We start from the raw sequence: 25,785 nt of genomic DNA on the forward strand, positions 1-25,785 counted from the left end.
TTGGAAGCTCTCAACAGCAATCCTGACTTCATTAAAATCTGCCAAATTGAAATTAATTTCAGGGTTAATGAAATAATGTTCAGTGTTTCTAAGTAACTTCTCTAGCAGGTGCATCTCACAAGCAAAAAGCTGTCTGTCCAAATTACCAGCTGCAAGCTCAGGCAGGGACTAGAGAGGCAAGCTGCGCCTCCGTCTCTCTCCTACCACTTGGGACATTTTTGTTGTGTGTTTTTTTTTTTTTGTTACAAAGCTGCTCTGCAAGCGTGCAGTGGGATTTCTGTAGGGCAAAACCGAACTGCATTGGGTAAATTGCAGATCGAGTCAAGGTAACAAAACTGATCTCCGGTTGCCTCTGCTGAGCTGAAAGCTCTTAGCAGTTCTATTAAAAGTCACCTTATCTTCGGATAAAAGGGAGCGTGGGGATATCGGTCCTGTTGCTTAGCGTGTGCCGGGGATCCTCCCTGTGTCAAATGGCCGGTGTGAAACCGCAGAGTGGCGTTTACTGCGGTTGAGCGAGCCCGGGGGCCGGCCTGTCCGTGTCCGCTGGACTAACCCGCTGGCAGAGCCGCGGCGGGAATTGCCCCCCACACTGGGCCGTTGGGAGACTGCTTTCCCCGCGGGGTCTGTCTTTCCTCACTCTTGTTATCTTTTTCTTGACTTCAGGTGAGGCAAATACAGTCACACGCTGTTGGTTTTGAGTTAAAAAAGCTTTTAACGTCAGCTTGATACTTGAAGCCGTCTGACTGCAACACTGCAGGAAAACAGAGTACCTCGTTGTCAGTAACACATCAAAATGCAGCAAAAAAAAAAAAAAGTCTGTGCCTGTAGTGACACGGATTTAGTGACAGTGATTTTAGCACCGCTTGCAAGTGTGCTGGCACACGGCAAGTCCTGTATTACAAATGCTCTTAGCCACCTACCGTGCAGCGCTGCGATTTTCTCTTCCCAAACTGATGGCTGAGCACATCGAGCTCTGGCTGTCACCGAAATGCGTGTTCTTCCGCAGCAGACAGCAGGGCGAGCGCTGGCTCGGGACAAGCCGCCGTCAGAAGCGGTCCCGCAGCGTGATGTGTCACCCCGCGCAGCGACAACCGTGCTCGGAGCGCCCCGCATCCGCATCCCGGTGCTGACATCTAGCGGAGGCGAGCACGGGCGTCCCCAAGGCCCCGGCGGCGGGGAAGAGCCCCTCTCCCCTCCTACACTTACTAATTGAACTACGGAAAAAAAATTACCAGATTTTTGCTAATAGCTGAATGTAATCGGATGGTAAGACACAGCCCAGGCAGATGGGCTCAGGCCTCAATGACCTGGATGAGGGGGCAGAGTGCCTCCTCAGCAGGTTTGCTGATGATACCAAGCTGGGAGGAGTGGCTGACACACCTGAGGGCTGTGCTGCCCTTCAGAGAGCCCTGAACAGGCTGGAGAGTTGGGCAGAGAGGAACCTCCTGAGGTTCAACAAGGGCAAGTGCAGAGTCCTGCACCTAGGGAGAAATAACCCTAGGCACCAGTACAGGCTGGGGGCTGACCTTCTGGAGAGCAGCTCTGCAGAGAAGGACCTGGGAGTGCTGGTGGATGACAAGTTGACCATGAGCCAGCAATGTGCCCTTGTGGCCAAGAAAGCCAATGGTCTCCTGGGGTGCATTAGGAAGAGCATTGCCAGCAGGTCGAGGGAGGTGATCCTGCCCCTCTACTCAGCCCTGGGGAGGCCTCATCTCGAGTACTGTGTCCAGTTCTGGGCTCCCCAGTACAAGAGAGACATGGAGCTACTGGAGACAGTCCAGCGTAGGGCTATGAAGATGATCCGAGGGCTGGAGCATCTGCCCTATGAGGAACAGCTGCGAGAGCTGGGCCTCTGTAGCCTGGGGAAGAGAAGCTTGAGGGGGGATCTGATCAATGTGTACAAGTACCTGAAGGGAGGGTGTCAAGGGGACGGGGACAAACTCTCTTCAGTTGTCCCATGTGACAGGACAAGAGGCAACAGGCAGAAATTGAAGCACAGGAAGTTCCGCCTGAATGTGAGGGGGAACTTCTTCCTTGTGAGAGTGACAGAGCACTGGGACAGGTTGCCCAGAGAGGTTGTGAGTGAGTCTCCTTCTCTGGAGATCTTCAAGGCCTGCCTGGATGCAACCCTGACTACCATGCTCTAGGTGACCCTGTTGAGCAGGGAGGTTGGACTAGATGATCTCCGGAGGTCCCTGCCAACCTTACTGATTCTATGATACTTATGACAAATAGAGGTAATTGCCTCTGAGCCTCAATGAGGACCTATGTGCAATGCTATATTAGGCTTACAGCATCCCTCTGGCTCTCGCGTGCTCTCATGGTACAACTGAAGATGCCTGGTCAGAGGTGAACCCCGCCTGTGGCAAGTTAACAAAATCTGGCGAAGAGAGAGGTGGTGTCAGTAGGGATGGCACAGCATTCCTGCCTCTTCCAGGCAGGAATTTTTGCCTCTGCCAAAATTTTAATTGATCAGTTGCGTGGTCTAGTTACAGCGCCCGCGCGGCGTTCATTCCCCTGCCTCGCATTGCCGTCCCACGAGCCTGCCGCGGCGGCATGTTTGCACGGGGGCCGAGTTAAAAACCTGTCTGCTTTAATTTGGCGGAGCCCTTTTCCTCTCTGCACGCAGCTTTCTGCCTTTTCCCAAATTGTCAGCGTGAGTTCATCTTCAGGACGTGAGGGCTGTCCTGCTGGCAAAGGCCCACGGTTAAAATGATGCATTTCAGATCTATGTCTGTGTTCTACCACCATCCCAGCTTGGTAGTTTTATTAAAGGCTTTTGAACCTATTAAAGAGGCTATGTTGCTGAAAGTGTTAATTTGCATGGATTGAACACACTAATTAATTTAAATTTACTTAATATTAGGCAAAAGCCTGTATGATCCAGGGCTGGGGCAGCTGGGACGGTGGCTTGCACTGGCATGGCCATGGGAAACCGCTTTCCTGGGAGCCCTGCGAGCAGAGGGACCCAGGTGCCATCAGGAGCTGGGGCCAGAGCGTGTTTGAGAAGAGAAGTGCCAGAGGGATGAAAACACGTGGCATGGAGGCAGGAGGAGAAGCAGAAAATAGCTCCTGGTAACAGAGTTGGGCTAAAGGGAGAGAGCCCCGCAGCAGGAGGGCATCAGCCAGGTTGGGGCAGGGTGCAGTAGTCAGGAGAGCAATGGGAAGAGACAGCAAATTGGCCAAACGAGATTAAATAAAGGCAGGACAACATAGTGGGAATAATGTTCCTCTGGGCGCAACCCTGAAAGGTAGGATGTTGCCTGGTCCTTGCTGCAAAACCTGCTGTGTTCACCGTGTGAGGGACGTGATCTGGAGGCATCTGGCCCGGGTTTTGGAAATGCCTTGGACAGGCCCAGGCAAAAGGCAGTGAGCAGGTGCAGGGGTGTGAAGCCCCCGGCCCTGCACGCTCGGCCGACGCTGCACGCTGTTTCCCAGGCGTTGGCGTTCTCAGCGGGCTGCTGTACGCTACTGGTGGGCACGACGGTCCCTTGGTGAGGAAGAGTGTGGAAGTCTACGATCCGGGAACAAACACCTGGAAGCAAGTCGCGGACATGAATATGTGCAGAAGAAATGCAGGTAACCACCATGTGCCTTTCTGTGCTGTTTGGTTGCTCTTTTCTGTGTGTCTTTTCTTTTTTTTAATGTATTGCTATAACGTGCAAGTAATTAGTACTGTAAGAAAGTGATAAAGTGTGATACCGGCCTCTCTGCAGTGAGTCTGGACGTGGCAGGCAAGCGTGTCGTGGGGGATAGGGGATGGGTTAGCCTGAGTCTAACTGTCCGCGCTCTTCTTTGGAGGTGTATGTGCAGTGAACGGACTCCTCTACGTGGTCGGAGGAGATGATGGCTCCTGTAACCTGGCCTCTGTGGAGTACTACAACCCCATCACGGACAAGTGGACGTTGTTACCAACCAGCATGAGCACTGGAAGAAGCTATGCAGGTGAATAGCGGGTGCAAGTGCTGGCAGCAGAGCACAAGGCTGTCCAGCTCCTTGACATGGACCATGTTTGGGATCCCTCATAAACTTGAGGGCTGTGCCTCCTGACGCTTTGATTTAATTTTCATGTGTTTAGTGTGGCTTTCAGTAGAGGATCCCTTCACAGAAATAGCAGATAGCTCGCTCTCTGCTAGCCTGTTGCTAGTCTTTGGCTTTGCAGTAGCTTTTAGCCACATCATGACCCAGGAGCTGCTCCGACCGTAAGTTTGTGTCTGTTTGTCCTTTCTCACGACAGGTGTGGCTGTGATTCACAAACCGTTGTGACCCACGATCAAGGCGGTGCGAGGAGCAGAAGTCAAATGGATCCAGCTAGGTGGTGTTGGGAAGGTGACCGACCTCTGCCTTGACCCATCTCATTGCCGTTAAACTCTTAGCGTGACAAGTGATACATTACAAACATCATCTGCTCTGCGGTGGGTTGTGCGGCGAAGCGCAGATCCCCCCGGGGATGTGGTCCATGCCAGGCACGAGGTGTTGCTTGTTATCTGTGGTGCAATCAACCGTTTCTCTCAACAGCTAGTTGGGATGAACACTGTGCTTGAACTGCGGGCACTGAATTTCTTGTGCGAAGTCAAACTGCTACATTTGGGCATGCGAGTGAAAAAACGAACACTATTGGATTTCTTCACTACTGATGCTCTGTGTGCATTACTGGTTGAATTTACTCCTTGTGCCTGGAGGGTGGGCTTCACTACTGACAGTGGAAACTTGGTACTTCAGAAGACCACAGACCAAGACTACAGAAGCAGTCAGCAGAAACGGGCTGGAGCCGGGTGCTCGGGCTGTGTGACACTGCGTTTGTATTTGCCACTGGACTACTGTACGTACCCCTGGGACGCCTGTTGTGTGGTGGGAGATAAACACCGTGTGATTTTTGTCGTGGTCGTGAGCGCCGTTTCCTGTGCGTGATGGGACCTGCTGGGCGGTGCCGTTCCTGGCGCCGGTGTCTCAGCACTTCAACCGCACTGAACACCGCGACCCCGGAGGAGTCTGCTGCTCTGGGAGGGGGGGTTATCGCTCCTGTCGAACAGCTCCTGCTTGAGCAGGAGGTATTCCTGACCCACACGTTTCCGTGCTGTGCTGAAACCCCAGTTCTAGCTCTGTCCAGCATTTCAGTGCCATCTCATAGTACAGCGTTTAGGTATCAAAAGAAATACCGGATGGTGCCATGAATGTAGACGCGGTACGGCGAGAACCCTCGGTCACCCATGCAGGGGTTAGTAACCGAGGTGAAATACCTCCAGTGTCTTAAGGCTTCCAGAGTATGGAGATGTTACTAATCAGTGTCACTGTAACTATTTAAATTTCTCCGGTACTGAGTGTGTTCTTCCATCAGTACGAAGAATTGATAAGATTATTCAAAACACAACAAAACGGACAAATGGGATCCAGCTGTGATGCAGTTGTCTTGGTTACATCCCAGATTCTTAAAGCTTTCCGTTGAAGGGGATGTTTGGCCTACAAATAACCTTTCTGGTGACTCCCGTGAGCCACAACATGCTTCTGTAGGCGGGGGCAGACTCCTAAAAACTCCCCAGCTAAAGGGAACTGATGAAGAAAGATGTTTCCTCTCCTCTTGTTTTTGTTTTCTCAGCTCACTTTGTGCATTTTGTTGTCTTTTTAAAGAGAACTTGTTTCATTGTTTTCTTTTTTCTCCCCCCATAGCTCAACTGAGGCTTTCTGTAGTGGGCATCTGGCCTGCAGGGCTGTGTCTGGGTATGTTGCTGTCGACCTGTAGCACGCACCGCTGTTTTTCTGCTGGCTTATATCTCCATAGAGCTCCTATTAAAAGAACCATTTATGACCTTCTACGGTAAAAAAGAAAAATACTTAAAAATTGTTTTCGGAGGGACCTAAGGCTGAATCGCCTTGTGCTGTTTTTAGAAGGGGCACAGATTACTTCTGTAAATAAGCTGATTTTTCGTGTTTGAGCTGGCACAGTCCTTTTGACCTGGGTGCCTGTTCAGTGTGGGGGGAACAGTGTATCAGCCTGCTGCTCAGTGTTGATAATTAAAATAAAAAACGTCATTTCTGTAAGACCCTCTAAGCACCTTGCTCTGGGTTTTACGATCTCCACTGAAATGTATCAAAATAGGAGTAATATTTGCTGCTCTTTTATGGTGGACTTTTTTATTGTGAAAATGAAGGTGGTAGGAAGGTGTCCCCTGACTAAATCTTGCTACCAGTCCCGGTCCGGAGGTGCATCTTTATGGTGACAAAAAAGCCAGATGATGCCTTAGGTCAGACAGATGCACAACTTCAGTGTCCCAGAGGATAAAATGGGACAGGCCGAGGTTTGGGACAGAGTTAGTCTCCGTCGTCAGACTGAGATGACAACTGGCCAAGGTGGACAAGCATTTGGCACGTGTGCCTCATTGGGTCAGGTGTACACACGGGCAACGTAAAGCTAAATAGAAGTTGGGAACAGTCGCTGACTAAGCTGCCCTGCCTTAGCAGGGAGCATCACCGGCGGAGAGGCAAATATTGGCGAGAGACTAATAGTTTCTGTGGGTCAGAGAGAAAAACTAGTGGTTAGTGCTGTAGAGATGCAAGTTGGAAGTTTGCAGTGTTTGTCAGATGTCATGAAGGGTTGGATATGCCTGAAAGTTGGGGGTTTTTTGTTTTTCTTTTTTTTTCCCTTGCATATCTGCTTTCCCAACAGGAATATGCATCTCTTCTTGTAAGCCTTCCTTGCTTTAAAGGAGGACAGGCTTTTGGTGATTTTCTGCTGTTGTAAAATGGCATTTATGCACACCGCCAGCCTCAACCTGGGGGCCTGCGGGCCAGGACCAGGCTCCCGTCGTCTGCCGGGGCTCGTGGACCGCGCTCCTGGCTGCAGCCGCTGCTTCTCCTCGGTTTTCTTTCCTTCCTCCTCTAATGTTGCAGTGTTATGCAAGTCAAGTGACCTCGTTTTCCAGCTATGCAATATGAACAACTGTAACACATGACAAACCAGCTGTATTCCCCCCCCCCCCCCCCCCCCGAACGGCTTTTCGGATTTGTCTGTCTTTGGCATGTGGTTTCGTGTTTCTATTATTGATTCTGAGCACCTGAGCCAGATCCTTTCAAGATTGCCTTTTTCTAGGACTGAAAACATAGTGTTAGTGCTAACAAATTTTACTGTAAATATTTTTATAAGACGATTTTAAAGAATTTTTTTGGATTGCTTTTTATTGTTGTCAATGACACTTATGTTAAATTCTAGATCTAATTCTTACACTCCAGTGCAGTTCTTGCTGGCTGTGTTGCAAGTGTAAATTTGTATGTTTTCTGCACAAGAAATTAAATACTGTAACTAAGGTCTGGGATAGCTCTTGTGTTGATCGTAACATTATAGAAGGGACAGCAGTGGGCTCGACATTATGAAATAGATTAAAATCCATTACCTCAGTCACCAGTACACTCTTGGATTAGCAGTGATTTTAAATTAATTGAAAAGCTCCGATTTAATTTTCTTCTGCTGTTCATCTGCTTTGCAGTTAGCTTGGTGGACAAGCTTTCTCTCACCGGTTTTGTTTCTCAGCTCCCCTGCTCGAGCGCAGTGCTGCCCAAAGATGGAAGAGGTGGCGCACATGATATAATGCACCTGTGTCAACCCCCCAACTTGCCAAAAATAATCAAAGTATTGCAGGAGGCTTTTGTAAAAGCTTTAAAAACTTCTGGGCTAGTTCCTCGCGGTGTCTTTTTTGAATATATAAAGCCTTGGCACAGCCTAGTTGGGCTTGCACGCTGCCAGGTTTGCAACTTGGGGAGCAAATGCACAGCAGGATATATTTGCATTGAGCAATGTGTTGTTAGAACAAGAAAGATGAATCAAGCCCATCTTTCCCATTTGTGCCTAATGGATAATTTGGGAGTGATTAAAACCAATTTTCTTTTCATTGAGTTTACCAAATACTTTTCTATCTAGATGTGTAGAGCACTGTAATTACCATAAATATACTTGGCAGCGTTTGCATGACAACACCATGAAAGCTTGATACTGTTCTCTTGTTTGCGGTGTCTGGAGACTCAGATCCTTAATACCCAGTGATGAGTGATGCCTCTTCATCAAACTAATGTGATGATTCAACAGATAGATGCATCTTGCTTTTAACCTTTGGGATTCATTGCTAATAAAACTTAGTGACAGGACAGCTGCCCCCTTGGCTTAACACCATGCCATAAATCATATTCACGTAAGAATACTTGGTTGCTGCAAGCTAGTGTTTGGGAGTGTGTTAGACATTATAGTCTGGAAATGAATGAATTCACTTTTTTTTTTCTTCTGCCCTCATCTTAGTCATGGAATTAATAAGTTATTTTCCTCTGTGGTGACAATAAATAAATATTGAGAATTTTAATTTGTATATTCTATGTATAAAGAAACCCTTTAGGAATAATGGACGATTGTGAAACAATTTACCTGGATGTGAAATTCTTTGTTTTCATGAAACAGACTTTGTTTGGTGTGATAGCTGACAGCATAATGTAATGATTTGGTTGCCTATTTAAGCCCATTTTTTGGTTATTTTATTTTTTGCATGAGCATGAAGGACCAAGGACGTTGCAAAGTAATTCTCTTGATGGCTGTATTGTCCTTTGGGACAAACAACTCAAGGAACAGTCTTCACTGGCATAGTTAAATATTATAACAGAAAGATCACATTGTAGTTCCCAGGACTTTAATTTGAATAAAAATTGGACTAATGAAACTCTCCTGGGTCTGTTCTGATTTCTTCAGCTTCTGATGGCGAATTTCTCAATGCTCCACATGGGGTTTTACTTCTTTAATTACAGCAGCACAAACCGCAGTCTGACCACGTCTCCTCTGAAGTGGGCCACCTCTGCCTGCATCGAGCAGAGCCTCTCCAGGAGGCGCTGAAGCGAGCTGGGTATTGATGTTGTGTATGTATGATATACATATATACATATGTATGTATATGCACTTGGTGCCAGGCGTAGGATGCAGCCCTGGCACCAGGCGCCCTGGCACGGGTGGGCGTCCTCTGCTCTCGCTGGGGCCAATGTAAGAGAGGAGAGTTGCTTGTGGGCATAATATTTCTTAATAACAGCACTAAACTCTTTTCTTCCCTGATGGGAAAGGTGATGTCTCGTACACCTCGGAAGGCTTTTTTGTGCTTTTGTGGTGAGAAAAGGCACCGAGCGCAGGGCAAAGCGCCCAGCGGGGCGGCTCATGGCTGCGGGTGTCTGCGTGCCGCCGGTGGGGCACCCGGCCCTCACCGCTCGCGCTGCCTCTTGCACCCGCGTGCTGGAGGACGGCTGGTCCGGGGAACGTTATGGATGTTTTCCGGATGCTTTTCTCTGTTGGAAGACGCTTACTGAGCCCCTCGGTGTTTACTCCCATGGTCTTTCGTGTACCCGCTCGCTCTGCTGAGCTGAGAAAACCAGCTGCCCTCCGCGGTGCTGGGCAGCTCCCTTCGGGGTAACCCACCCGAGATACGGCTCTTCTGCAGCAGAGCGATGCCGCGTGAGTCGCCAGCGAGCTGAATCAAAGGCAGGGCAGAAAACAAGCTTAGCTGGGGAAATTGCAAATGTCTGATAAAAGATATAGCTAATTGTAGACCCAAACGAGTCATAAATATGGCCAAAAAGGGGTCACTTGCATAGCCCTGCCCAGGACTCTAGCAGTGGGATGGGGCTGGGCTGGTTTGGGAGGCAAAACCGCATCTCCTCAGGCTGCTGGCTTGCCTTCGGCTGTGCTGATGAGTACTGTGTGATGGCAAAGAATAATTGCAATTTAAAAAAATTAAATTTGTTGGACACTTCTGTGCGGGACCACTGCAGAGCCGCTGCCAGCGGCACGCGCGGAGGCTCCTGGAGCATCCTCCGGTTGCACGGTGATGAATGATGTTGCATGATGTAATGTTACGCTATGCCACAAAAAAGCACAGAAGTCACTTAACGACTTAGTGATGCAAAATATTCCAAAGAAATACGCTGAAGTGAGTAATGTTAGTGTTCTTGTTCAGCAAATTGAATGAGGTTTAATTGGCACAGCTGCTGCAATTCAATGCATTTGATTTGGCCACAATTTACAAACTCTACCATGGTGAGCCTTGCATTTTTTTCTTATTTCTTTATATTATACTTTTTCTACAGTGTTATCTCCTCTAAATGGTGAGTTTGTCCCACCAAGTGAATGCTGAGGTATAATTTAAAATATATTCCCATGTCTGAAGTCTGTGTTGTGATTGAGATAGAAACTAAGACTTTATTTGGTGTGTTTTGTTTTTTTTCTTTTCTCTCTCTCTCTCTCTCTCCTCTCTCTCTTTTTTTTTTTTTTTTTTTTTTTTTTTTTTTTTGGCACAGGTTGTTTCTCTTCATTATTCCCAGCTGCTGGACTTGTGCAGATGATGTCAGAAAAACTACATCTGTTCATCAGCTGCTTTTTGTTGTGTTAGGACCTGCTACATATGCCGGCTTCTTTCCCGGTTCCCCTGGGAACGGGCATCCCTTGTCGTCCTGTGCTTTGATCTGCGTAGCTCAGGTTTTCCTAAATCTGCCTGAAGAAATTCCTGGGCTCCGTTTTTGACGCACACCTTGGCTAAAGCACACAGAGGGAGAACATTTTGTTTTGTTTTATACTAAATTCTCAACCGAACCCTCTTCCTGGGCCCCGTTCCACCTCCCTGCATCTCGCCTGCCCGGACCTTTTGCCCAGCACGTGCATGCTAAAAGCCCGCGCGGAGCCGGTGCGAGCGGTGCAGCACCTCTGGCAACGCCACTCGTGCCGAGTCCCCTCGCACGGGTGTCGGGGGCAGCTCACAGGGGGGAAAAAATTGCATCCGCTCCCCACCGACCTCGGCTGGAAGCGCACCCTCGCTGCCTCCCTCTGCCTTTTTGTGCACGTTAATGTTTCCTCTGCTGGAAGCTGCAGCATTGCTAGAGCTACGGCGATCCACACCGCTGATCTGGTCTCGAACAGGGTAACTTAGCTTCCTACTTGTGTAAGCTTGAGGAGCAGTCAGTTTGCAGGTAATAAGTCTACTTCTAAATGCAGTGTTAAGGGGCTACGTCACCACAGGTGCAAGGATTGCTCCGGTGCCCAGGAACCCTGGCAGCAGCTGCGTAGACCCCAAGTGCTAACAGAGCTCAGTCTGTCCAGGTAAAAAATGCTATTAATAAGATGCACCTGGTTTGTGGACTAAGGAAAAGCAGCCTGGGATGCTTAATTTGTGGTAACCTGTGCAAAGTGAACATGATAAAATCATTCCAGGAGCATTAGATTTTTTTTTTCCTAAATTGACTAGGTTTGAGGGTTTAAATGGCTGGAGGCTCTTAAACCAAAGAGTTTGCTGAGATTTTAGGACCTATCTGTACTCCCCTATGCAATACTAGGAAACTACTTGCTAGTCTGTGGCTCTTCACAGAAGTGGAGTTGGTCTTCTGGTTCCTTAGCTTCTTTCTTCTTTGGCCTAGGTTGAAGTCCATCTCCCTGCTGGTGCTCGTTAATGCGAAGCTGCTTATTTGTCTCTAACAACCTGCACTCATCAGCACCTTCCTGGAGCCGAGACGGCCGGTCTGAGACTGTCCTGCCGAAACACCCATCGGCAGCTAGGTCCTGTGGGATGTCACCCGTGACTATCATTCACCCAGCAGTTCCCCTTTGGCTTAGGCACTGCAAAGAGCCAGGGCTGGAGGCCACGTCTCAGCCTATATCCAGCCTAGTGGACCCCAATGGATGCAGCAGACCAAAGAAAGCTTCATGTGCCCATGGCTTACAAGAGCCCAGCATACAAACAGCCTCGCGGACTGCATGTTTTAAAGAATGTCTTCCCTAAAATGTGTCTCAAAATTGAGGCAGTTAATTGCCTATGTTCTTTTTTAATAGCTTTATTTTAAAGATGAGACACCTCTACTGAAAGAATATTGAGCTTGAGTTGTTCAATAAAAAAAAAGGTTACTTGTATATTCTTATTTAAATCCAGCATTTGTTTAGATACAGACAGACACAAATTACAAGTGCAAATGACCATGTCATCACTGTGAAATGAATCATCCATCATTTTGTAGCATGATGTGAAGACTGAGGATAGGACTGTTGATAACTTAATTACGAAAATGGGTATAGCTATAATGAACCCTTATGGTTATCAGGAGCAAGCAGCAACTGCATTTGCTCTGTTAGGGAGCTACCTTAAAAATACCAGTGTGAAGCCAGATGAAAGTGCATGGCTTGAACAGGGACACCTGCCTGATGGTTTAGCTCTTAATTATGATCAACTGTTTCAAGCTGTGGGTGTCGACTGTTTCATATGCCTGCATCCTTCAGCTCTTTCCTCTTGCCCAGGGAGGGTTCATTCACTTTTCTGGCTTTCCTTCTGCTTTCTCTTGGTGAGGTGGCCTTATACCCCTTACCAGAACAGCCTGTCCCACCAAGCGGAGATGGGAGAGCAGTGCCTGTGGAGGTCGCTGTGGTGGAAGCGGTGGAAGGTGGAGTTGGCAGCGAAGGCAACATATTGGAGCAGCGGGTCCAGGGTCTGTTGTGCCCCTGCAGTCGGCACGAGGGTGCAGGAGAAGTGGTGAGTACAGGAGACGCAGAAAGTCTGGGTGTGGGGCTGTGTGGCATTTGAGTGAGCAGTGTAGTGATGTGATTTGTCCTTTGGGCCTTCTTTTGCATCCTCCTGATAACTCATCTTGGAAGAATAAAGAGTGCTAAGGTCTCTTAAATATCCTTACAAGGAGGTGATGTGTTAAGGATAGGAAATTGCAGACTCTCAATCTGCTGAAGCTGTCCTTGGATCTGGACATTTTCCGGAACACCTCAATTTACATTTAAATGGTTCTAGTATTTAACATACCTTATTTATGGCAGAATCAAAGGGACTTACTATCCTACACCCTGATCTGGGATAGCCTGGCAGGTACAGGCATGATGCGATGGGCTCCAGCTGGAGGTCCTGGTCCCGTCCCCACCAGGCTGCCCTGGGACGGATGGTGCGTTGTTGGCGCTGCAGCAGCCTAATTGCTAGTACAGGCCTCTGTCGCAGCGGCATTAACATTGCAACTGCATTCTCAGCATAATATCTCTTATGCAACCATTGCTAAAGGATAATGAACCAAAATTACCCATCGCTATGTTTTCTGAAAGTTTAGTAATTAATAATAAGTTAATATGTCTGATAATAATTATTAATAAAAATTATTAATAATTTTTAATATAAATATTAAAATAATATTTATATAATAATTAATATTATATAAAAATATAATTATAAAACTATTCTCCTTTGGAAAAAATGGGAAATCCTGAAAATATGCAGTAGAAAGTAAAATGGAAAAAGTAATAACAGCTTTCTCCTGACAAGAGAAGAGAAATGAGGGATTCCCTTCTGTCACAGCTGGTGTCTATCTAGTGATAATTTGAGGTTTGCCAGTTGTGTGACTGGATATATTAGATATAACTGGACCGATTCCCTTTGAATTTCTGCACATAATTTCTTTGCAATGCCTATTGTTTTTTTGCTTATCTAGTTAATTCTGCAGTTTCTCACAAATGCAGCAATTTGAGTCAATGCTGAATGAAAGTATTTATTATTGCTATTGCTTTGTCAGGATGCAATCACTGCAGCGAACCCCTGGGAGTTCGTGGCAGCTGGTGGAAAGCCTGTTGGGGGCCTGGTGGCTTTTTGCCTTAGGATGTGCCATACAGGTCACCCGACTCTGGGGGTCAGCACAGCCAAATAAATGAGCGCAAGCCTGGCTAGCAAAAGCCATGTGCAGTGTGGTGTATCTTCCCGAAAACTGCGTTCTGCAGCGTTTGAAGATGTACGGATATGATTTCCTCCTCGTTCAGAGAAGCTCTGTAATACATGCCCCGTGCTCTATTTTGTGTATAAATTGAGATCAAAAGTACTGGAATGCGAGCTTTCCTGCTGTGTTTTCCAGCCTCGTGAGATTTGAGCCCATCATTCGATGACATATTGGCTACTCTGTTAAAAATCACTTGCAGCCAAGAAGCAGGATTTTTTAAGGGGTATGTTTTTTAACAGCGAGAGTTTCAAAGATCTTTTTACAGTATGATGTACCTGAAGCGCAGAGAGCTGTGTCGGGGCTGGGAGCAGCACACAGGCTAGTACAGTGGGATTGCATTTTTAATTAAGCTAATGTTGACCACCTGTGAACTCTTAGGGGTCTCATTATCTCGCTTCATGGTTTGGTTCTCAACTAATTGTTATCCCCAAAATTTCAGAGATCACAACTTGAGCGTTGTGCTGCCTGTATACAGGTCAAGCTCCTATAGCGCTGTGGGTCAGGTGTAAGACTGAGATTCCAACGCTCTGAAATTCAGGGGTGTTTGTATCCAAATTACACGCTGGTAATTGTGTCTGCTTATAGCTATGGAGCAATTTAACACCAAATTGTATGATTCGGCAACAAGAGTGAAGTGAAAAGTGATGCTGCCAAATGCAGGCTTTCAAATGTGCATGGGGAGAAAAATCTCCGTTCCTCCTGGTCTCCTTCCCCAAATGACAGTTAGCTCCTCTGAAGTGCTGTAATAGTCCTTGTTCCTCCCATAAAAACAAAACAAAAAAACAAACAAACAGAAAAGCCCTTTGTGGTGAAAGAAAAGAGGGTGGTCGACGCTGTTTCTCCAGCTGTGGCATGCCGAAATGCCGCAGGAGAAAATCTGGCCTTTTGCCTCCCGTGTGCAGGACTGAACCTTGCCAAAGCCTGTGTTCTTCAGGTGCTAGTCACAGCCCCGTACGCTCCCTCCGGCCCCCGCACGCCTGGCCGAGCGGGACGACCTGCCTTAGGGAATGGGCCTGTGTGAAAACACACTTGGAAAAAAGCACCAGGAGATGCAAGTGATTAGACTTCCCCGGGGTGCCTTCCACCACCTCCTTGCCCAGCAGCAGCTTTCAGGCAGTGAAGTATCACGTGGGTGGGAAATGCGAGGTCGGGGTGAGGACTGGACCACTACTTTTGGTAGCAGTGCTGGCGTACGTCGGCTTAAATGGCTCATGGAATTATAGGTTGGTTCCACGCTCTGTGGGAACCTAACCCAAATAGCTGATCTCACCCTCTTCTTGTCCTCCTCACTGTGCCTCTTCCCGTTCATCCAGGAAAAGGTTAATTTTCTGTTAATTTGGCTCTCAGAAGGTCTTTGCAGTGAGTGCGTGGGCAAGGAGGGGAGGCGAACCAGAGCAGCCGGATCAGCACTGGATGCTGAGTGCTTGTGCCTCGATCTTCTCCCCGTGTTGCTTTTTACTGAAAATATTTATGCTTAGGCTTCCTACTTCTTCCTTTCTTTCACCTCTCTTGGCCTTTGATTCTTCAGATAGTTGGAAATTGGGTCTCTTGTCCACCTACTTGTCCATTGCTTGCGTATGTGGACAAATAAATGAAGTCATCGTTTGAATTGCATTAATTTAAGTCCTAGAAATATGCTTCGCAGGTGACAAGTGAATACGGTTGCACTGGCCTCTTGCTCATGGGGGGAAAGCGCAGGGAGAACTTGCACTGCTGCAGCCTCTGGGATCCTCTGTCATGGAGACCTGCAAGGAACCTCCTGATCTGGACAGATTTTGAGGGGGCAATTTCTTTCTGTAATGCAACTTACCTGCACGAAGTCATCTAGTGCATAGAGTCAGTGTGTAGGAATATAAAGTTACTAGATTTTCTAGACAGGATTTTTCAATATCAAAATGTACCAGGAAAGCTGAGGGAAGGGATCGTGAAGCACAGTAACTGGTGAAACTGGGATTTGTACCAGGGCAGTGCAACTACCTCCTAGGCCACAGAGCTTTTCTCAGCTTTTTTCCTGGCTGTTCCCTGTCCCACAGAGCTCTATTAGTTCAGCTTTTTGGGGATGAGGTCTTCATTCGCACAGGATCCCTTAGTTGCCTGAGCACGAGGTTTGGGCTACCGGATTGCCACAAGGCTTCTTTGAAGTTCCCTTTTATTCTAGCAGAAACTGAAGTTTATCCCCATCAGCGCTGTCCAAAAGTCATATTATTGATGATAAACCCAGTGCTCGGAAAGTGTTTTAAAATGTAAACTGAAGGAAACTGCCTTTTGGAAAAACCAAATGATTTGGAGAGCATGTTACAGGAACACTAGAGTAGAGGTTTTCTAGCTGCTCAGTTCTGGGATTCGCATCTAATAGCAACTTAATTTAAAATTTAAGTCTAAATAGCATTACCTAAAAGCCACATGTGTTGGTAGGCAACATTTAGAAATTCCTGGGGGTCAAAGAATGTGATTTTTGTTGAGCGGTCCAGGTGTTTCCAAAGCAAATAATTACTCTGTTGAAATTAGAACTCCTTATTTGTGTCAGTCTGCCTCCTTCCTTTCTTGGTCTTTTGGAAATACAAAGTCAAGAAATAAAGCTCAAGAGGTTATCAGCATCTCCATTTTCCTTCCTAATACGGAAGCAGGCAGAGCTGCAGACAGGACTGATTGCCTGTGCTGTCACTGGCTTGTTGATGAACCAGAAAAACTTCTATTAGTTTATGGAGATGAGATTTAGATTTACACAAAAGCTTGATGATATACCAGGTTTTTAATTAGTGGTTTTTTTTGAAAAGATATGCGACATGAGACATGCATACACCATAGATCCTTAATGTGGCTGTTAAGGAGAAGTCCTTTGCCTCTGAAATTTGTTTCTTCTCTTTTTTCTTTTTCTTTTTTTTTTTCTTTGAGTTAGCTCATTGTATAATTGCTATTTAAACAAACTGGGGCCAGATTCCTCTACTTTCACTCTTAGAAAATGCCTTTCTTCTTAAGTTGGCTCATTGCTTTTAATGAGAGGTTGCCTGGACTGGATCCCAAGTAAATGTGCAAACAACAGGTAAAATCAAGACCTTACACTTGAACTTATACGGTTACATAATTTAGAACAAAGTGGGCCCTTTTAATTAAATATCTTCCTTGACATTTTTAATTTTCTGAAGCTACAGTTGAATGGCCAAACTTTGCCATTTATGGCTGGGATTATTGGTGGCCCTTTGCAAGCAGAACCTGCCCTTGCCCTGGTCTCTTCAGTAAGTTATTAACTTCTGAAGCTTTTTTTGTTTGTTTTTGTGAAAGTTAGGGTGCTTCACATAGGCAAGTCAACATTAAAATCAAAGAATAAGTTACTCTGCTATCTGATCACTTTTAAATATCCTATAAGCTGTTCAGTGTGCCTAGATTTCCACGAGATTTTGACAGATTAACAGCTGACGATTCATCTTGTAGCCTTTGGTAAACCCAGCTCTAATTAACTGACATTTTAATGGTCCCTTTGCAGTCACCAGCTTCAATTAAATTAAATTTAATTTGCTGGGCATGATTCTGCACACATGAAATCTGTAGCCAAACTCACGTTCCCATCCCTGCTGCAGGCAGTGCTGGGGACAGAGGCGGCTGTCGGTTACTCACAAGCGTCACTACGAGCAGGTCTGAAGCCCCGGTGAAGGCAATGTGAAGATAACAGGAGGCTTCATAAACTCTGTGTGATGGTGGAACTTGTAAATAACTGATAAGCACTGTTTTTTCATTGTTTTTGTTGTGTTTTTTTAAGCCAATCTGCTGCAGGAGTCATGCCCCTGGGATAGGAGGGAGCCTGGAGACGCCTTGCTGTGGGCTCTCCCATGGGTCAGGGCATCTTGCTCCTCACCAGATCAAATCATTAGTATTCTTCATTAAATATATTTTGGGTTCCACTTTTCATTCTGTATCTGGGCTTCAAACCTCAAAGATAGACCAGAAAAAATACCCCACTTGCTACTCTATTGTCGGTTGTAATTTTCTGGAGAGCAGCAGACCATAAACCATTCGTACGTATATTAATTTAATTCCTTCCTTGTGCCTATTAAATTCAGTATATCTGGAAAGTTTTTATAGTTTACTCGATAGCAGGTTAGCTGTATCACTTCTCACCCGCAAGTGGGGTTGTATCAGTTTCTATGCCAAAAATATTGATTCACTAAAAAAGCTGAAATACCATTTTTATAATCTAAAATATATTTTAGTGATGTAGGGGAAAAAAGCCCCATGCTTGATATTTTAACTGTTCTGGTCACTGCTTCCACTTGGAATATCCCCAGCTGTTTTTGTAATTTGTATTTTGGTTCTCTGTAATAGTAGGATACAACAGAAATGTCCTATAGTGGTGCAAATTGCCTTGATAATACGTTGGGTTTACGTGGCAGCTCCTGTTCTGGTGGTGCTGTAAGAAAGCCTTTATAAGCCGGGGCGCAAGTAGTTCTAGACTCTTGAGATCTGTTTTACAGCTCTATCTCTCATATCACTGAAGAGTCCACATGGCGTCTCCCAGGGCTTTACCCTTGCTACGAGCGGCTGGGGGAAGTCTGTCAAAAATGCACTCTGCAAGAGGCCCTGTTCAACTGTGTGTTAAAGATAAACCAAGTGACACCCCTAGATCTTGAATAATAATTTAGTAAGCTTAGTCTGGGAGCCTTGGAAAGAAGATACCAGGCTTGATTTGATGGCTTTGCCATGTCCACATTCCTCACTTCTGTTGCTGGGAGACAGTTTCCCTCAAGCTGGTAACCTTGGTGGCTGCTTTCCCTTCTTCACTTGGTTATCGTGTTATTGAATGATCTCCCAGTCTCCTTCCAACAGGGTTTAGTTAAAAAAGATAACAGCAGCACTGGAATACAGTGGAATTGCATGCACCTTGGCCAAGAACAACCAGCCTCTCCGGCCGGGCGCCAGCCTGGAACGGGAGCGGATGCTCGTGCAGCTTTGCTCTGCCATGGGTCGGGCAGCTTGTGGCAGCTCCCTTTCATAATCCTTGGAGCACACAGAAACTATACGTTACTAAAATTAAATAAATATGTATATATAATATATATTATATATAATTATTATGATAGTAATTTTTAATCTAAGCATTGCCTCAGTGAACAAAATTTAAAAGAAAAATTAACTTCTTGCTCCTTTTGGTGTAATACTGCTTCGACAAGCTCTTTCGCCGAGAATGCAAAACCTTGGCAATATTCTGCATATTGCTAAATGTTGCCTTTAACCATGCAGTGTTCTAGTGCACAGGATGAAATTAATGAATCTGATGATAATGAAGGTATAACTGAACGAGATGAGTGTTATGCCTCGAGGCTAATCATCAAGTAATTCGAGTGAGGCTGCAATTATGAGATTAAGATTTGTCTGATAACATTGTTTACCTTTATATAAAACAAAATCCAACACTTAATAAAGCAGCAGCAAATTAAGTTAGAGAAGAAGAAAATATAAAGAGTTCCCCTCCGCCCTTATCTTTCTGCAAAACAAGAATATTCGGTTAGCGGTGCTCAGAAAGCCCAGACGACCGTGCGGCGCTTTGGCCACGGTGTCCCCGGCGCAGGGTGCAGCGGGCAGAGGTGGGTATGGAGCTCGGGCAGGAGGTGCTGGCGCTCTCCCGATGGCTGTGCATCCGTCTGAGCAAAGCCGGAAAGGTCTCCACAGACAGCGACTCGATGCTGGTGCTCCAGCGCAAAGCACGGCAAATACCGCCCTGTTGCTTTTCATGCTCTCAGCCGGCATCCTGAAGCCTTGCTAAGAAGCAGAGCTTGGAAATGAAGTAATTTGATCACTGTCATTCTCCCGGCACGTTGGTGCACGCGTGCGAGGAGGTTTCCGGTGCTGGTACTGCTCAGGTTTTACAGGACAACAGGAGAGGGGCTGACCTGGCCTATGCTGGGCTATCATGGACTTTCCACTAGCTGACTTTGCCGGCACATCACCCCAAATATGCCTGCTGCTGTCCCAAGCTGACCATCCAGGTGTCCTGGAGGAGTGAACTGGAGAGACCAGCTCATGTTGCTTGGGACAAGGATGTGCTCATGTGCCACAGGGAGGAGAGACCAAACTGCAGTGATGGGAAAGAGGTCAGCATACGAGGAGAACATCTAGAAGCACAGGAGACATCTCTAGGAAGGTGGTCAACAGAAAAGAGGAAAGAGTGGTGTGTGAGACACAGTTACGCTGGTTTCTCTGGAAGAAAGAGCAAAAGCAGGACAAAAGTGGAGACGGAATGGAACGAGTCTGCAAATGAAAGACTCGAAGGAAATTGGGCTTTTAGCAAAAAAGATGTGGTGCTGGAGAAAGCTGAGTGGCTTTGTGGGGGCCAGCGCTGGAATCGCTGTGCTGCTGGAAGAACCTTTCAGTGTTCGATAGCGATACAGTCCTACAGGCTGGGGGACTGCAGGAGAGACATAGGTGAGGAGTGTGGTCCGTCCCTGTTTTTATGACTTAAGAGTTAGTCAAGGATGATCTTGACTGTCAAAGCCACCAGGAGAGAGAGAGAGATGGATTTTTTTCCACCACAAGATGGCATCAATATTGCAGTGAAGGAAGGAAAGACTGCAAGAGAGCCTCAGACTGGAAGCCAGAATGGATTTGAAATGAGAACATTTTAAAATTAATAGTAGGCTGGTAGAAAACAAGCAATTGTCACACAAGCGTCTCATACAAAATTTTATTATCTAAGCACTTAGTTTTTGATGCATAAAATTGAATTGCCACTCCTCAGATGAACCTGTGCGGCGGCTGATTGTGGTACTAGTTGCGTGAACAAAATTTGGCTGATAAGTGCTTTGGTGTCTGTTGTTTGTGCAGACAGGGTAAAATCAGTTTTCGATCCTTTTGCAAGCCTCCTAACACCTATCAGTTGCTCACTATAAGCTAACAACAATATTTATCCTTGTATCATACTTATCAAATTTATCACTCGAAGCTCTGATTGCTGTTCTTTTTATGAAAGTTCTCATTAAGATGTTCTTGTGCTCTACCTATTTATTTCAACCCTTTTTCAGGGCTCCCTTTTGGCTCTGTGCGGCTCCATGGAGTTTGTTGAGAGTCAAAGTCCACCTAAACTCTCTTGCTGCCTCTTTAATCTTCCCGCTTGAAGTTTGTATTAATTTTGCAATATTTCAGTATGGCTATATACCTATACAAAGGGCTTAAAAAAAAAGAAAAAACTATCTATCTTCTCTTAATGATTTATATCTCCTTCTTTTTGCTGATTTGGTTTTAAAGCAATAGTGCTTTTTTCCCCTGTAAATGTGAGGTGGGATTAGGGCTGCGGTGGTTTTGTTGATCTGCAGTTGTAATTGCCTCGTGGCCTCTCCTGGGTTGAGGTGAGCTGCCCAGCAGCGTTTTCTTGAGGGCAAAAATGTTTCTGGCATCTGTCACCCCCCTTCGTGGGAGCAGAAATGTTTCTCTGAATTGTTTTGCCTGCCCCAGCAGGTAGGTTTCCTCTGGGATCTCGGGGGGGGGTCTGACAGCTCGTGTTACCAGCCTTAGGTCCGACACGTGCTGGGAGCAGCCCTACCGCTTGGCCTTCCGTCCGACCTCCCTTCCGTCGTCCGCGGCCCGGCCAAGCCTCCACCCCCGCGCGTTTGCATTCGCAGCAGTGCAATGACCGTTTTAAACAGAGTTTGGGGGAAGTTTTTGCTCTATTTTGGCACAAGTCCTGCCCCGCCTCTCGGACAGCAATCGCCCGACCCCGTGTTTCGTGGTGTAGCAGCTTGCTTCGGAGGTTTCCTTCAAGAGGCAGCTTAGCAGCGCCCGGGGCGGCGGAGCGCGGCCGGGCGCCTCCCTCCCGCTAGCCGGGCTGCAGAGGGGCTGACGCGGACGGGCGGGTTCGTCTTTCCAAATGTGCTGCGTACGGGCAATCGTTCTCTGCCGGTATGTACGTGCGTATCTACGTTGCCATATGCCAGTCCCCTATCCCACCAACGACATGATGTGCTCGTTAACTTCGTAAGACTCGTGTATCAGGCCTGAGCGTGGTATGAAGCAAAATGTAAAGAATAGAACTTGTCTCTCTGCTCTGTCAATATTCCACTTTCTTTTCCTTTTTTTTTTTTTAAAGAAATCCTCTCATATGACTATACGCTCATGCATAATGCATCCCTAAAAACCTGTTCGAGTTCGGAGTGGCTGGCGGTTGTCCCCGGAATTGGGATCAGTGCCGTGTACACCCTAACAACCTGGTGCGTTAGTCCGCCTGCGTGGAAGAGGCTGAGAGTGTGGGAACGCCCCGCGCTCAGCCTCGGGAGGGCACTCGGGCTTTCGGAATAGTGGCAGGAATCCCTAGGAGTGTTCCCAGGCTTCGGAGGAAGAGGTGGATGATGTGCAAGAAAGGGAGAGAGAGGAGGCTGGATGCAGGGGCAGAAGATCCAAGTCCGGATTTCAAACAGGGCAGAAGTTCGAGTTGGAAACCGTAGGAACTGCTTGGAGCCACCTACTAGACATGGAAGCATGAGTCACTGGTACGGTACTAAATTAGCTGGAATTACAAGGATTTGGACCTAAGCGTACTTGGAAATGCAACTGGAACAGGGGTGGAAGTTTCTGAGCTGGCACGTTCCTAAGGCGAACGCTGTTTGCGTGACAGTCTCGTGTTCAGTGGCGGTCGTTTGCAGCAGCTATCGGATGTGAGGTCGGAGATACTCACCGATAGTCGAGAAGAGCCGTGGTCACGTTTCTAAGCCCCTGCAGCCGGTGGTTTGTGCCGGGACGTTTTGCACCCTGCCGCTCGGAAGGGAAGCGGCCCGCGAGGCTCCGGATCGGCGCGGGCGGCCCTTGCACCGGGGTCACCGCGGGCTCGCCAGGGCACCGTCTGTTTGGGGCTGAAGTCCTTTTCTGCACACCAGAGGGGCTGTTTGATGCTTTTGCACAGTAAATATTTTTCCCAAGGTTTTTGCAGGTGAAACGGTAGAGGTGACGCTTCGAACGGCTCCCGCTCCGCCGCCTCGGCGTGAGCGCCCACCGTTGCTCGTGCCGCGTTGCTGCCGTTTCTCGGTGTTGCCTGGCGAGGAAGAAACCCCTTTTCCCCAAAGAAGGGGGGGAATGCCTCCTTGTTAATCAGGAGGGTCTCTAAGTCCTCGGGAGTCGCTCCAGGCCCTCAGAACTCGCTTTAAAGCGAGCGACAGGCGTGTGTCTGCGATCGTCTCACGCCAGAATTGCTTTGCAACGTGATTGTCGGCAGCAACAGTTATTGGGACTTTCCCTGTATTAATTTGAACTGAGATTCATCAAATGCAATGAAACTAAAAGATGGGGCGCTCTGCGGCTAAGGAGGTCGTCACTCCGCCGTTGGAGCCACCTCGGAGGTCCCGGCCAGTAGCCCTGCTCTGGGCTTTTGGCAAAGTTTCCTTTCCTTTCTGCCGCCAGGAGCCCGGAGCCGTCCCCTCGGGTGTGTTTTTCGGCAGTGCTGCCTCTCCTTGGCCCCGGGAAAGCCGGTAGCATCGCTGCCGGGGCGGGGGGACGCGGTGCCCTCCGGGCGCGGGGCCACGCGTTGCGGCTCGTCGCTCCCGCGGCGGCCGCGATTCCCTGGGCCGCGAGGACGGGGCGTCTGGGGCTCGGCAGACGGGCGCCGAAGAGGCTCCTTTGGTAAACTTTTAAGGCAGACGAAGCTGCTTCTGAAGTGTTTTTAAGGAAATCTGTCAGCTTACAAGTCAAATTCTAGTGTGAACATGCACAGCTTATTATTTTTGCGGTTTCTTAGTGGATATTTCTTATTTTCAAATATACCGAGCTGATACTTTATTTTTGTCGCGGTGCCTGCCCTGGAAGCCTGCACAGCTGCCGAGCCCCGACCCTCCTCTTTGATCCAGGCTTCCAGAGATTCAGAAAGAGCCAAAAATACAAGAACTGCCTTTCAAGAAAGCGTAAATTACAAAATGAAGATTTTCTCTCCACCAGGATGGAGTGTTTGTACCCCTGAAGCAGGAGAAAAACTGCACAGAGGAAAAGCAAAAGCTCATCTTAGCCACCGAGAATTACTTCAACTGGAGTAACAGCTTATGGCAGCTTTCACGCAGCATCCTCCGTGTCACCGCCAATCTCATCTGAGGTCCAGGAAAGGCTGCTAATAGATTTTTTTTTTCCAGGTATGGAGGATAAAAGATTTGTATATGTTGTGTGCTATGCTTATGGGTGATAGAGGGATAACATCACAGCTTATAAAAGGACCGTTTTGAATTGTCCATGCACAACGTGCTAGCAGTAGGTGGAGAATAAAATCTGTCCTTCTGGGGGTGGATTAGATGAGGGAGTGTGGAAATAGGGCTTTCCAAGTGGCTGGGAAGCGTCCCTGTGCTAGGGAGGTCTGCACGCAGCTGGGATGGCATGGGTGACTCCTCCAGACCAGAGTGGACCTGGAGACCTGGCAAATCCAGAGAAGACAGCCCAGGCATGCAGGAGAAACGGCAGATCTATCTTCACCATCTTCCCATAATTATGGCCTGGAAAATGGGAAACAGGGACCTCTGGCACCACTGGTTTTGGAGCACAAAGTTCCTCTATTCTCCTCTGATAAGCTGAGTGGGCTCCATGGTCATCTTCTATGTGACTGGGAGTCCTGGAGGCAACACTATTGACACTGCATCCTAGATGAAGGCCTGGAAGAGGTGGGCTTTCAGCTGAGGTGGCCCACAGCCCTTATTTAGCCTTTGATGTAACATCTTCTGGTGAAAACATCCCATCTTCCTCTGGAGAGATTCAGGGATTTGAGGAGTTGAAGTCCCTAAAAGACAGACCTGAAGATGGGATTTGGGTTTTAGAAAGACAGTGCCGATCTGCAGCGGATGCAAGCTCTGCCTGGCGTTCCCAGACCCGTGACACTTGATGCTGATTGGGAGGCAGTCCACTGGGGGCTTATTTGCCTTGGAAAGTTTTGTGCCAGCGGCTGCATGAACCAGATCCCTTTCAATCAAACCAGACTCATGCTTGTGTATTGGGAACGTGCTCCGACGGCTAACGTGCATTCAGGCATGGGCTGGTCTGAAGCAACCTCCCCTGAAATGTCTATACGATGGACACTGGGTCCCCAGCACCAGCTGCCCGCTTCGCAGATCCCCTCGCATTGCACTGGCTTAGGTCTAGCCTTGGCACAGCCAAGGAGATGCTGAATGAAACCTAATGCTGAGGGAACAGCTGGGCAAGGCACAATCAGTCTTTTTAGTACCCTGGCATGATTTGTTACAGCTGAGTCCTTCCAACAAATCCTTAAGATTTTCAGCAGCTATAAGCTTTTTATAGCAAATCAGATTTTTGCGCCCATCTGGTTGACTGGTTATAAACATACATCTCTCAAGCTGGCTTGTTATGTTTTGTCAGTATTAAAATGAAAAAAAAAAACCCCACGATGTGCAGCGGAGTATTCATCTGTATCTGCTTCTGATGACTTGCACCTCTCGCAAATGAACACAAATAAGCAAGAAAAGCAGTTTGCATATGAAACACTGAAGACAAAAGATTCAAAACAAAGCAAAACAACAGGATGGCATGTTGCAAAACATCAAATCAGGCCTGGGGCTTACTGTCAGGATTGGTACTTGGAGTCAAACCCGCTGGTACAAGAAATGAGTTATGGGGAGCTGATAGGGAGCAGGGTGTCTTTCGAGGCGCTGGGCATCACCTCGTCACGGCGATGTGCCTGCTCGTCAGCACCTGTGTGCAAAGGCATTGACTTGGGACTTCATCGCTGGCGGATAAGCAACACTAATTAATTTTTCTGCTTTCCTCTGAATCTAGCTAATTTAAGAAATGTCTCATCTATTCTGATTTTGGCAAGTTAAATCTGTATTTTGTGCGCTGTGGGCAGCAGGTTTGCAGTTAAGTGTTGCACTTGGTGGTAGTATGTTGTGACTAGCACAGTATTAGAAAAGAAATTGGCCCTAATCGCTGCTCCCTCGAACTCGGTCGGAAGTCCCTGTTGCTTTGGTGCCTTGTTGTAGGTGTTTTGGGTGGATTCAGTGATCATGTTTGCAGAGGGTTTCGAGCACACTTGCAGTGACAATCTAGCACCATCGCTATGAA

General features: G+C 47.4%; 1 protein-coding gene across 10 annotated transcripts in view; it reads left to right on the forward strand.

Annotated features, from left to right (window-relative positions):
• The window catches only part of KLHL3 (kelch like family member 3), a 56,127-nt gene extending 47,431 nt beyond the window's left edge, over window positions 1-8,696 (forward strand). For 9 of the 10 annotated variants that reach the window (XM_062586979.1, XM_062586980.1, XM_062586983.1 and 6 more), the window contains 3 exons: window positions 3,439-3,579; window positions 3,802-3,945; window positions 4,238-8,696. In XM_062586979.1, coding sequence (XP_062442963.1) covers window positions 3,439-3,579; window positions 3,802-3,945; window positions 4,238-4,266 — 314 coding nt within the window. In that variant the 3' untranslated portion in view covers window positions 4,267-8,696. The remainder of the gene's footprint in view (window positions 1-3,438; window positions 3,580-3,801; window positions 3,946-4,237) is intronic. The other variant, XR_009959860.1, reaches the window with a different exon arrangement.
• The last annotated feature ends 17,089 nt before the right edge of the window (window positions 8,697-25,785 follow it).

Source organism: Rhea pennata, chromosome 14 (assembly GCF_028389875.1).
Source record: "Rhea pennata isolate bPtePen1 chromosome 14, bPtePen1.pri, whole genome shotgun sequence".
Lineage (NCBI taxonomy): Eukaryota > Metazoa > Chordata > Aves > Rheiformes > Rheidae > Rhea > Rhea pennata.